The sequence below is a fragment of the Salmo salar genome, chromosome ssa18 (genome assembly GCF_905237065.1).
Source record: "Salmo salar chromosome ssa18, Ssal_v3.1, whole genome shotgun sequence".
In the NCBI taxonomy this organism is placed as follows: domain Eukaryota; kingdom Metazoa; phylum Chordata; class Actinopteri; order Salmoniformes; family Salmonidae; genus Salmo; species Salmo salar.
In genome coordinates this window covers 44,519,426-44,531,939 of record NC_059459.1, presented here as the reverse complement: position 1 = coordinate 44,531,939, position 12,514 = coordinate 44,519,426, and the positions used below count along the sequence as shown (strand labels likewise).

Here is a 12,514-nt window from a genome sequence, read left to right as displayed (position 1 = left end):
TTCATCTCAAATCCCACTTGCCATTGTAGCCGACGTGCCCGATCGTCCAGGACTGCGCGAGTTTAACAGTTGTATGTAATCGTTAGTAGAATGCGGTGCAAGTCTGACGCATTGATCATTGCTGCGATCGTTCCAGGACAGACCTGCATGAAGATTTATGCAACATTTTACATTCGAGTCATTTAGCAGACGCTCTTATCCAGTGTGATTTACAGTAGTGAGTGCATACATTTTTTCTTTATTCTGAAAGCATTCTAACAGTCAGAAACACAGGCCTATATTTGACTGAAACGCCACGCTTGGCTAACCGGAATAAACCAACAATATCTTCCAACTATTCCTCTTGCGGTTTGTTTGCTGTGAGTCATTCAAATGGACAATAAACATTCACAGGCGATGGCCGAGACGGCGCAGGAGACCCGTCCGTCCGCCAAAGACTCACCTTTCTCTATCAACAACCTGCTCAACTTCGACAGTAAACCTTCCAAACCGAAGACGCTTCTTGCCACCACCAAAGGGCTATTGGAAGGAGGTTTCTCTCTCTCTCGGATAGGTGATTTAACTTTTCCTAGTTTTGACATCCCAGCCCAGAGATTTGGATTATCGGCGCACTATTTGGAAGGAGCGTCGGCGTGGTGGTATCCGTACGCGCTTGGCACATCGGGACAGCATCTATACAGGACTGGAGGTAGATTCATACCATACATTCAATCTCTTTATACATGTTACACATTACAATACCTCAATGTTTGGTTATAACGGATTAAATAAGGCTACAACATCTTTTCAAATAAATTATGCTGCTATAATACTTGTTATTCGCAATACTCCTCAGTTGGAATAATATTCAGACTAATGAGTAAATGTTCAAGTGAACTATGTCTAAAATAACCTTCATATTGTCTTAAATCTTCAATCGAATATTACAAAATGTCCCCCAACAATTAGGCCTAGTGCCTCAATTTGACTCACCAGGCGATTCGGGTCCTTATGAAACATTTATTTGGATGAGTTTAATCGAAATGATAAATATAGTGGTAAAAAAAGTAATTTTATGTTTATTTTATGGTTGCATTAATGTTTTCAATGAATGATAAACATTTTGTCGTTTATTTCGTGTAGGGTTTGAGAAGGCCATCTTGAGAGACACACCATCAACAGGCGGGGACCGAGACACACCGGAGCTGCTACGAAAATCACCCGACCCGGACGACAAAAACAAAAATACTAATGATATCGTTCTGGAGGAGAGTGATGGGGATGAAGAACCAAGGAAGGAAAAAGAGTTGGTGGATGACTGGAGGAAAATTAAAGACGAAAACTCGGATAAAAAAACGTGTCGGAAAAAGAAAACGCGCACAGTCTTTTCAAGGAGTCAAGTATTTCGGTTGGAATCAACGTTTGATATGAAACGGTACCTCAGTAGCTCGGAACGGGCAGGCCTGGCGGCATCTTTACACCTCACAGAGACCCAGGTGAAAATCTGGTTCCAGAACAGGAGAAATAAGTGGAAAAGACAGTTGGCAGCGGAACTCGAAGCGTCCAATGTGAGCCACGCCGCAGCCCAGAGGATAGTCCGCGTACCCATATTGTACCATGAGAACACCGGCTCAGAAACCGGGAGCGCGAGCGCTGGGAACGTGTCAGTCAGTCAGTCTCTATTAACATTCCCCCATCAAATGTACTATTCACATCCTCTAGTCACATCCGTGCCGCTGCTGAGACCAGTTTGAGAGACTCATTTATTGTGTTGATATTTCTCACTGTATTGTAACCTATGTATAACAAACATATATTAGGCCTATTTTTTTTTTTTATCTATGAAAATAGTTGGTGTTGGAATGGTAAAAAGGCTTTGTATATTGTACAGGTCTATTATGACAAATGTTGTATTTATTATTATTATTATTTCCATGTCCAAAACTGAAATATTTCCTTCTATTCAAATGATTTCATATTCAATTGTTGTGCGTCCAATGTAATCTGAACATTTTGCCATTTGGTATTGATATCGCTTTGATTTAACTGATGGGTTTTATATGATTTTTCTTTTAAACAGGGTGGAAACATATAGGTCTATGTCTCCATGTAGCCGAAGTCATTTTACAATGAATTACATCGATGTTTTGTATGAGATTAGAACAAATCCTAAGTAAAGTTAATATTTCATCATGTATAGCCGTTTTATGTGTAATAGTTCTACTGTTCGCCTCACGTACACGATATATGGCTCACAGCTGGAAAAACAACTACTACTTTGACCTATATCGTTATATAGAGCAAACAGTGAGGACAAATCATATGTTATAATGTATGGACAATCATACGCTATACGTCTCACAATGTTATCGCAGATTTTTACTTGCTGTCAATTAGAAATGTAATTTAAAAAATGTAAAAAAATCCGTGATGAGTTTCACCAAATGGCCAAAACATGGAGAGACATACATGTTGTCATCTATACCTTTTAATAAAACGTGGGATTTATACGTTGGATGTATGTTTCCTATCAAATACAGTATGTTCAGTCCTCCTTGCATTTAGATTCATTTTAGAGTTATAAACATAGCGCTCCTTTGGGGAAACATTTTATATGTCATTATTCATTTAAGGGATTTGGAATTCATCAAGACAATTTGAAGGCTCTAACTTACAGACACCAAAAAAGCATAGCACGCATTTAATGAATAAAATAATATAATATAATAGATGTTTAGCTAATTATATTTCTCTATTGTCAGTGGATGACTCATCCCAGAGATGATATACTACTGGTCACATACGTCTAGTCCACGTTGGTTCATCGTAATTTCGTTGAAAATGGCGTGGAAACAACGTTGATTCAGCCAGTGGGATATGACTCTGGACAAAACAATAAATTATGTCAACATTACTTATATCAAAACACATATTTCAATAATTTCTTGAATTTGGGCCCATAGGCTATATATAGATAGGCCTAAAGATTAAGAGATGTCTTCACAAAATACATTACATTTAATTTATTCCGCTATTTTCAAGAACAGAATGGTAAAATCGCCAATGGCCAATATTTTCAGACAGAAACTAGGCTTACATTGCCCTTTTCGAATCCGTCTGAGAGGATTAAGGCTTGGTTTCACATCTCTGTAAGGAATAAGCACAACAAAATCAGCAACACTAATTTGTGACAAACGTAATTGATCTCCAATTAGTGGCTATAATACAGCACGAAATACTGGAAATTAAAAATTGAGTTTATATGGCTACAACATTTGATCTTGAAGGCCATTTGCATTTGTAATATTCAAATATTGACTGTGGATCTTTGGTCAAACGTCAGGTGTTCAGAGCGTGAATTTGTTGCAGACTGAGTTGGGTTGGGGAGCGCTTTTGGTGCGTGTCTCTCTCCAACACGGTTTAAAATGACCGGGTCTCTTCCCAGCTTGTGATTGGTCCATGATAATCCTACCTATCACTGAACGTTGTATGGGGAGTGATGGTACTCGGGGAATTCAGACATAACTTTGCAGAAGGAGAACAAACCCGCTTCTCAACAAAAAAAATATCCAACGTGTTCACATTTATTGCCTGAAGTTATTAAAGGTTCTAAATGTTTATAAGAATGAAGAAATCTCAAGACAGTGGCAGTAAAGTATCATTTACCTCAGTTTCCAATTTTACTATTCAGTCAATTCTTGGAAGTGGTTCCGAGGACGCGCACAAGGACAGTTTTCAATCCAGCTCCAGCGCTGGGCTGCTGCAGAGACAACGCATGCGCTCAGTGTCTTCAGAAGGATTCAGCGGTGGAGAGGATTCTCCAGACTTCTACCTTTCACCCGGAGTAAAGAAACCACGCTATGATCTCAACGAGCTCACACTTTCTCGTCTAAGTAAGTGAAAATGCTTTATAAATTGTGTTGTTTTTTTTTGGGGGGGTAGCCTAGTTGATTGTTATTCTGATAACAATGACACATTATTATAAACCTATAACTATTATTATTACTATTGAATGATATAAGATGTGATGATAAAGAATGACAGGCTATAGCATTTGTTTTATTTCTTTGTTTATAAGAAGTCTATTCGAGATTTTTCGGCTACTGATAAAAAAATATATTATTTTAAACTGCTTGATGGAAGAAGAAAAAAAACTTGATTGATTTTAAATGATGCTGTGTTTTTAACACAATAACAAGATAGCCAAGGTTTTTGTTATAAACATTTGGATTGATTACCGTGCTTGCACTATTTTAGGTGACAAAAACAGACTAATTCTGGGGCAAGAGATGGTGAATAGACATCAACTTTTTCATGATTATAAAGAAGGTGACAAGAGATACTACAACCAAACATCACCTGCTATTTCAGAAGAAAAGGGTCATACTGACGACGACAAAACCTCCAACTCATCCAGAAAGAAGTCTCGGACCGTATTCTCACGGAGTCAGGTTTACCAACTAGAATCGACGTTTGATATGAAACGTTACCTCAGCAGTACAGAACGAGCTAGTCTCGCCTCCAGTCTCCAGTTGACAGAGATACAGGTGAAAACGTGGTTCCAGAATCGGAGGAACAAGTGGAAACGTCTGCTTTCTGCGGAGATAGAGGCGGTGAACATGGCTCAGGCATCATCCGCACAAACTCTGGTTGGGATGCCGTTCTTCTTCAAAGACAATTTCCGGCTACGGATTCCTGTCCCTGGATCAATTACTTTCCCTACACCTCTATGTTATCCCGGGAGCAACATGCAAGCTTTACCTTTGTACAATTTTTATAATAAAATTGAATAGAATGATTGCCAGATAGCCTTTTGTAGCCTAATTCATTAAATTACAAACTATTTATATTGCCGTTATTAGGCGGTGCCATAGGCCTATTTTATTACAACCCACCGGATGATAAATAACCTTACCAAAAATATCTACATATCCTTCCACTGCTTCCCAGTGTTTTTTCTTCTCTAGATTCTTAGAAAACGTTCTGGAACGAAACAAAAAGGATTCTATTGCTTGCTTCATATACTGTATGGTTCCATATAGTGTTCTATATGGGATTCCATATAGGGTTCTGTAACCAATTTCAGTTCTATATAGAACTTTAAGCGGTGCCATATATGAAGCAAGCATATATCGCCTTTATGGTTCTATCCAGAACAGTATAGCCTAAAATAAGGCTATACCGGTAGGTCACGTCATTCAGTCCCGTCCTATCATGAAACAATACAGTTTTTATGAGCTACAAATTTCATAACAAAAGTCGCAAACGTGAGAAAATGTTACATTGAAAATGTGTGTGTGTGGGTGTGTGGACCACTTCAATGGGTGATTTACCTGACGCGTGAAAAATGTCACGAACAGGCTGATGCAAACATAAAATGACGGTAAAATTGTATAAATGCCGACAGAAATTGTGTTCGTTCGACAGGTGGGGTCTTTTTGTGTCGGTAAAATTAATTATGATGAGAAATAGCGGTGGAAATTCCTTTTTATGCGCAAATATTGATATAATAACCATTCTATCGAAGTAAACTTGGAGTCACGCAATATGCTGTGTGGTCCTCCCATTTTGACCCAGGAAAGCATGCAGTTTATTAGGCTGCAGATTAAATAAATGATGATGAACTTCACAGGGTGGTGAAAGTGCAAGGTGACTAGATTGATGCTCCTTTCCAACAAATATCAACAGGCAAAAAGTCAGTTTGATGGAAACAACATCTCCGGTGGGAAAATAAAACGTCACGAATCAAATCAAATCACATTTATTTATATAGCCCTTCTTACATCAGTTGATATCTCAAAGTGCTGTACAGAAACCCAGCCTAAAACCCCAAACAGCAAGCAATGCAGGTGTAGAAGCACAGTGGCTAGGAAAAAATATGTTCGATTTGGCTGTTGGGGGGCAAGGGGACCCCCAGCTCCGGTAAAATCATTGACAACTACGTGCCATTTTCAAGGGATTGTGAAAGACATGTTCTAACTATTTGGTTTTAATATCATCGCCTATTGAGGATAGTCAGAACTGCACACTTCCGGATTATACCATACAAAACAATTGCGCACATTTAGCTCTATCATACAGCGGGTAACTGCATGCTTTTAGTGATCAGTAAACATCAATGATCATGTAATTTAAGATAGGTGAAGGCACCTATCCATTTGATATGTAGCTAGCAAACAACATCATTTAGTTTGCTTCATCAGAGATGAGGCTTTTGGAAAAAGCTTAGTATCGGCAAGTCCTCGTCCTGGTAAAGTTGTCGGACTACTTGTCATCACCACTATAGATGGAAAGCAAATCAAACAATATTTGGATGTAGCCATCTAGTTTATCCCCAGAAAGTTAGCTTGTTAACACCCGTTCTGCCAGTCACATTCTGTTAAAGGTACATATTGTTAATGTTACATTCTGTTAAAGGTCCCCAAAGCACACACATCCCTGGGTCGCTCCTCTTTTCAGTTCACTGCAGCTGGCGACTGGAATGACCTGCAACAAACACTCAAACTGGACAGTTTTATCTCCATCTCTTCATTCAAACACTCAATCATGGACACTCTTACTGACAGTTGTAGCTGCTTTGAGTGATGTATTGTTGTCTCTACCTTCTTGACCTTTGTGCTGTTGTCTGTGCCCAATAATGTTTGTACCCTGTTTTGTGCCTCTACCATGTGCTGCTGCCATGTTGTTGTCATGTGCTGTTACCATGTTGTGTTTCTACCATGTTGTTGTCATGTTCTTCTACCATGTTGTTGTCATGTGCTGCTACCATGTTGTGTTCTACCATGTTGTTGTCATGTGCTGCTACCATGTTGTGTTACTACCATGTTGTTGTCATGTGTTGCTACCATGCTATATTGTTGTCATGTGCTGCTACCATGCTATATTGTTGTCTTAGGTCTCTCTTTAAGTAGTGTTGTCTCTCTTATCATGATGTGAGTTTTGTCCTATATTTTAATTTAATTTATTTTTAATCCCAGCCCTGTCTGCGCAGGAGGCCTTTTGGTAGGTCGTCATTGTAAATAAGAATTTGTTCTTAACTGACTTTCCTAGTTAAATCAAGGTTAAATAAAAAATAAAACATATTGACATGATTTGTTATTAGCTAGCTAGCCAATTTTACGTGGTCAATCAATCAATTAATGTAGCCTGTCTTGTCAGCAGAAATCCTAATGAAACACTCTTAAAAACAATATTGAAATGGAGATCATTTTAGCTAATTTCGCTAGGTACGCCTACATTGGTTGTATAAAAAAAAATGACACTAGGTTTACTTACCACAATATGTTTAGCCAACTGTACAAAGTTTCAACCGGTATCTTGCAAAGTAAATGTAATCAGTTATTATGGCTCGTTTTCACTGACAAGCGGTACATGACCATGTGCCAGTTAGGCCGCAGAGAGAGGCTCGCTTGTTGGCAGCACGGTTTGATTGTGGGTCAAAAATCCAGCAGAGCAAGTTTGTAGTAAGGTCTAGTTACATTTACATTTTAGTCATTTAGCAGACACTCTTATCCAGAGCGACTTACATTAGTGAGTGCATACATTTCATTAAAAAAAATTGTACTGGCCCCCTGTGGGAATCAAACCCACAACCCTGGCGTTGCACACACCATGCTGGCATTGCAAACACCATGCTCTAACAACTGAGCCACAGGGAAGACCAGTTATTCAATTGCTAAATAGTAATATACTCTAAAACGCTCTGGTGACAAACAAACTTCACTGCCCTGTTTCCAATCGTCCACATGGCTGGGAGAACCTATTCAAGAAGGTAAATATATTTCGAAAATGTAAAAAAAAAAATGTAAAAAATGTATTATTAGCTAACTAGCTACAGTGCTGGCGAACTCAAATGAGCTGCTAACATGGCTAGCTAGCTATCTAGCCAACTTTACATACTGTATAGATAGCTAGCTAAGTGAATTAAATATCACCACCTACCTAACTTCATATTCGCTAGCTATCTTGATGTATTTATCACTGTAAAAACAACTCTAAATGCATTTGTAGGTAGCTAGCTAACAGCTATGGAGGACAGTGACAGGATAGCAGCCCCAACTGTCAAAGTGAGAGAGTAGGCTATTCTGGATAGAGCAAGTACTTTTGTCTAGTTCCTGTCCCTGGAAGTGAGGACAGAGATAATAGAAATGAGGACAGAGATAATAGTAACATAATATTTAGTGCAGTCTCATTTGACTATAATGAAGTCTGTATCTTGTGAGGTTTTCTGTCCTCAGATACAGAGAGCTGTAAAAGCCGGTCAAGCAGATGAAGAGGTCCCAATGAAGAGTAGTGGCTCTCAGTCCTGGATTCATTTGTGATGCTGTCCTTGATATGATCTTGCTATTGTCACATGCACATGTGTGTGTACATGCATCTATCCAATGTTACCATTATTTGTTATCAGGGATATTATACTTTAGTAATCCGCAATGACCTGGTGATGTAACAGTCAAATAATGACATTATCTTCCATATTCCTACAGATACCTTGTAACTGGTGATTCCTTCAAAACGATTTCCTACAGTTACGTGTAGGGCACTGCAAGGTTGGGTGACCAGGGCCATCTGGGACTGCCTCCTGGAGGAATTCAGGTGTGTGTGAAGGCTACCTGTGTCCTGCATAACTTCATGAGGATGGACACAAGGACCAGGAGGGGATCTGCAGCTCGCCGCCGCGTGCCAGAGTAGAAGTCTGCTGCTCTGCAGGATGTTTCAAGGATGGGGTCCAACAACGTAGCAAGAGAGGCAATCCGTGTGCAAGAGATCTTCACCTCCTACTTCTTCGAAGAGGGTGCTGTTCCCTGGCAACACCATAGACTACACTATGCACAACCAAAGGCTCTTTTAAGAGCTATTCACATTGCAATAAGAGTATTCTTCCATTTACTGAGCTATGTCAACTGCAGTTATTCAATTCTCAGTTTCTCTCCCTTTGATTTCTACTTCTCATGTGAGGGTGCTATTTAGGTAAGGGTGTGATGTCTACAAAAGCAAAACAGGCTATTTTAAATCACCCATATTGAAACAATTTGGAACAATTAGACACCCTATAACCCACACGTACACTCATGTATCAATCTGATTGATGGATTGTGTTGTGCAGTAAGCAGGTTCAGGTGTATAACTGTGGCTCCTTCCACCTTCAAATAATAGGCAAGAGGGACAACCGTGGAGAATAGTAAGACACTTCATTATTTCTATAACTACGCTATATTGTTTGTCCTCGTGTGTCTGTGCATGTTTTTCCAGCATAAAGTACTCTGCAGCCACTTAGTGTGGTGTGGACACCAGGTGAGGCCACACACAGATTACTGTTGAACACTGTCGCTTTAACTACCTTATTTTCTCAATAACAGTCTCTCTCCTTCACTTCATCCTTCTTTTCCTTAAATCCTCTAGGTTATATCAGCTGTGGTTCGTGAACCCCTACTGCATCTGAACTGGCTGACAGAGAGGGCACAGCATGATCAGAGGTGAGAGGTCACTTGGTCAGGTCAACAGGAAGTATTATGAAAGAGATGCTTTTACATTGAAATACAGATAGAGATGTAGTTAGTCCCAGAGTTAATGATCCAAGGTCAGTTTATATTATACAGGAAGTATTATTAAAGAGATGCTTTACAATGAAATACAGATAGAGATGTAGTTAGTCCCAGAGTTAATGATCCATGGTCAGTTTATATTATACAGGAAGTATTATTAAAGAGATGCTTTACATTGAAATACAGATAGAGATGTAGTTAGTCCCAGAGTTAATGATCCAAGGTCAATTTATATTATACAGGAAGTATTATTAAAGATATGCTTTACATTGAAATACAGATAGAGATGTAGTTAGTCCCAGAGTTAATGATCCAAGGTCAGTTTTGTATTTCACCTCCTGATGATTATGATGACTGACCGTGTTAGAATAAAAAAAAAACACAAGGCTAATTCCATCTTGTCTCTCGTCTGCAGGTATGATTTGATGTGAGGATGCCAACCCCCAGTCCCGTCATCGCCACCTCACCCGCTCTTAAGACAACCTTCGGTCCGACGAGAGACACTATTATGTAATTGTGATGAACTGAGAGAATATTTGGGTAGCACTGTGATTCATTAATCATATGCTGCCTTCCCTGCTCCTATGTTCTTACCTCTTTCCCTTTGTTTTTTACACCTCTCTCACCACCTCCTCTTTCTTCCTCTGTTTTTATAATGCACAATAGATGTGCATTGAAGTAAAGATTGAACTTATATTTATAATATAATATTCCAATTATAACATTTATAATGCATATATTTATAACACTTGGATAATGAAATTCTTTCAATAAAGCGTTTCACGTTCTCTACTGGTTGAAATTAAGTCTCATTTGATGAAATACCACATCTATCCTATGTTTATCAGATCAATGCAGATGAAGGAAATTAGATATTGAGATGACCTGTTGTTAGAGTATTTACATGATGCATAGGAAGTGTAGTGTACAGTTTTTTTTAACATTCTATTTCTGTATATATGAATTACAAATCGGCCTTTAACTAGTTAAATCATGTGTAACCACTGATATCCCAGGACCAAGATTGGTAAACACTGTTGAAGTGTATAATTGTAATACATACATGCATTGAAGACACAGCATCATTTAAAGACTGGAATTTGATACTCCTGGTATTGGATATGACTGGAAAATGATCTCAAAGACATTCATACCTAAACTGCACCTTTATTTGCCAAGGTAGAGTACATGATCAATGAATATTTATTATTGTTATATATATTTGACATTTTTCACCCCTTTTTTCTCCCCAATTTTGTGGTATCTAATTGGTAGTTACAGTCTTGTCTCATCGCTGCAACTCCCGTACGGACTCGGGAGAGGCGAAGGTCGAGAGCCATGCGTCCTCCGAAACACAACCCAACCAAGCCGCACTGCTTCTTGACACAATGCCCATCCAAACCAGAAGCCATCCGCACCAATGTGTCGGAGGAAACACCGTACACCTGGCGAAGTGTCAGCGTGCACTGCGCCCGGCCCGCCACAGGAGTCGCTAGTGCGCGATGCGACAAGGATATCCCTGCCGGCCAAACCCTCCCTAACCTGGACGACGCTGGGCCAATTGCGCACCGCCCCATGGGCCTCCCAGTCGCGGCCGGCTGCGACAGAGCCTGGGCTCGAACCCAGAATCTCTTAGACCACTGCGCCACTCGGGAGGCCCAGGATCAGTGAATATATTAAATGTACAGGCTACAATGTGGGGATCTCATGCATGGTAATAACTACATGTATATACGACTTGCATCCTTGGCACAAAGTTATACTATATTCTACTCAATTTATAGGCTTTATTAATTTCATTCACTGGTTTGAAGTTGTTGCAACTGGCTATGATAGCTGAGGTTCATAGCTAGGTTCTGAATTAATATGTCTAACAAACGTTTTAAGGTCCATACATAGATTGGCTACATAGCTAGCTACACATCCAGGTATTTTTATCCTCCACTGCACAATAAGCAAGAAAATAGTTAGCTAGCTACGTTATTTCATCTATCTGCATTGCATGGCAAAAATCAGCAAGGAAAGCTTACAAAATTGTACACTCAATTTGCAGTAAATGCTTTAGCTAGCTAGATTCTTTACATCCATTGTTTCACAAGATGACAGCTTGGTTTACTGGTTGTTTCAGGAATCCCTAAAACATGAAACAACCAGAATTACAATTTCATACTAGTGTTTCAGGAATCCCTAAAACATGAAACAACCAGAATTACAATTTCATACTAGTGTCACAACACCATAAAGCTAGCCAGCTAGCTGGCTAATGTTAGCTAGTCAGCTAGCTTGCTAAATCACAATTTTCATAAATTAACTTTATGATAAAAAAAAAATATGCATAATCATTTGTCTCTATATTAACTAACATATTCCTCTCAACTGTACATTTTTTTTTGCATGATTCGTTATGACATTATAATCACATTTGCTTCCATCCTAGCCATCTTTGCTGAAGAAAGTCTCCAGCCTTCAGTCACATAGCATCAAATTTGTCATGGGAGCCACTTGATATGATTGGTCATCGCCCAGCGGTCGCCGCTGGTGATTTGCATAAATTTGCGAAAAGTTCATATTTTTCACCGCCTCCCACACCATGTTCTCTCCGCCTCCCATGCCATGTTCGCACCGCCCTCACAGCTTTCCTTCCATTGAAAATGAATGGGAAGCGGTGTTTCACCGCGCCGCTCCTTCTGCTAGTGTACACCGGGCATGAAGTACCATGGCAAATGCGCCATTCTGCTGCTTGACAGGCAAAATATAGGAAATTAACCTAAACCACTCATACTTGTCCAGTTTTATTTTATATATCTTAAATATCAAATTAATGGCGGCCAATATTGAGATATATCGTGAGGCTACCCTACGTATCCGAAATTACATGATTATTAACGTTTACTGATCGTGAAAAGCAAGCAGTTATTTTGCTATATAACTAACGATAGAACATTTGTAGGCCTGACTATGTTCTTCAAGAGGTTTTGATATAACAACCA

General features: G+C 39.3%; 2 protein-coding genes across 2 annotated transcripts; both read left to right on the top strand.

Annotated features, from left to right (window-relative positions):
- LOC106577435 (homeobox protein HMX3-like) lies at window positions 1-2,518 on the top strand. The gene is made up of 2 exons (XM_014155406.2): window positions 1-688; window positions 1,123-2,518. The coding sequence occupies exons 1-2, from the start codon at window positions 373-375 to the stop codon at window positions 1,731-1,733; spliced, it is 927 nt and encodes a 308-aa protein (XP_014010881.1). The 5' UTR covers window positions 1-372; the 3' UTR covers window positions 1,734-2,518.
- Window positions 2,519-3,523: 1,005 nt separating this feature from the next.
- Window positions 3,524-5,065, top strand: LOC106577434 (homeobox protein HMX2-like). The gene is made up of 2 exons (XM_014155405.1): window positions 3,524-3,872; window positions 4,237-5,065. The coding sequence occupies exons 1-2, from the start codon at window positions 3,593-3,595 to the stop codon at window positions 4,770-4,772; spliced, it is 816 nt and encodes a 271-aa protein (XP_014010880.1). The 5' UTR covers window positions 3,524-3,592; the 3' UTR covers window positions 4,773-5,065.
- The last annotated feature ends 7,449 nt before the right edge of the window (window positions 5,066-12,514 follow it).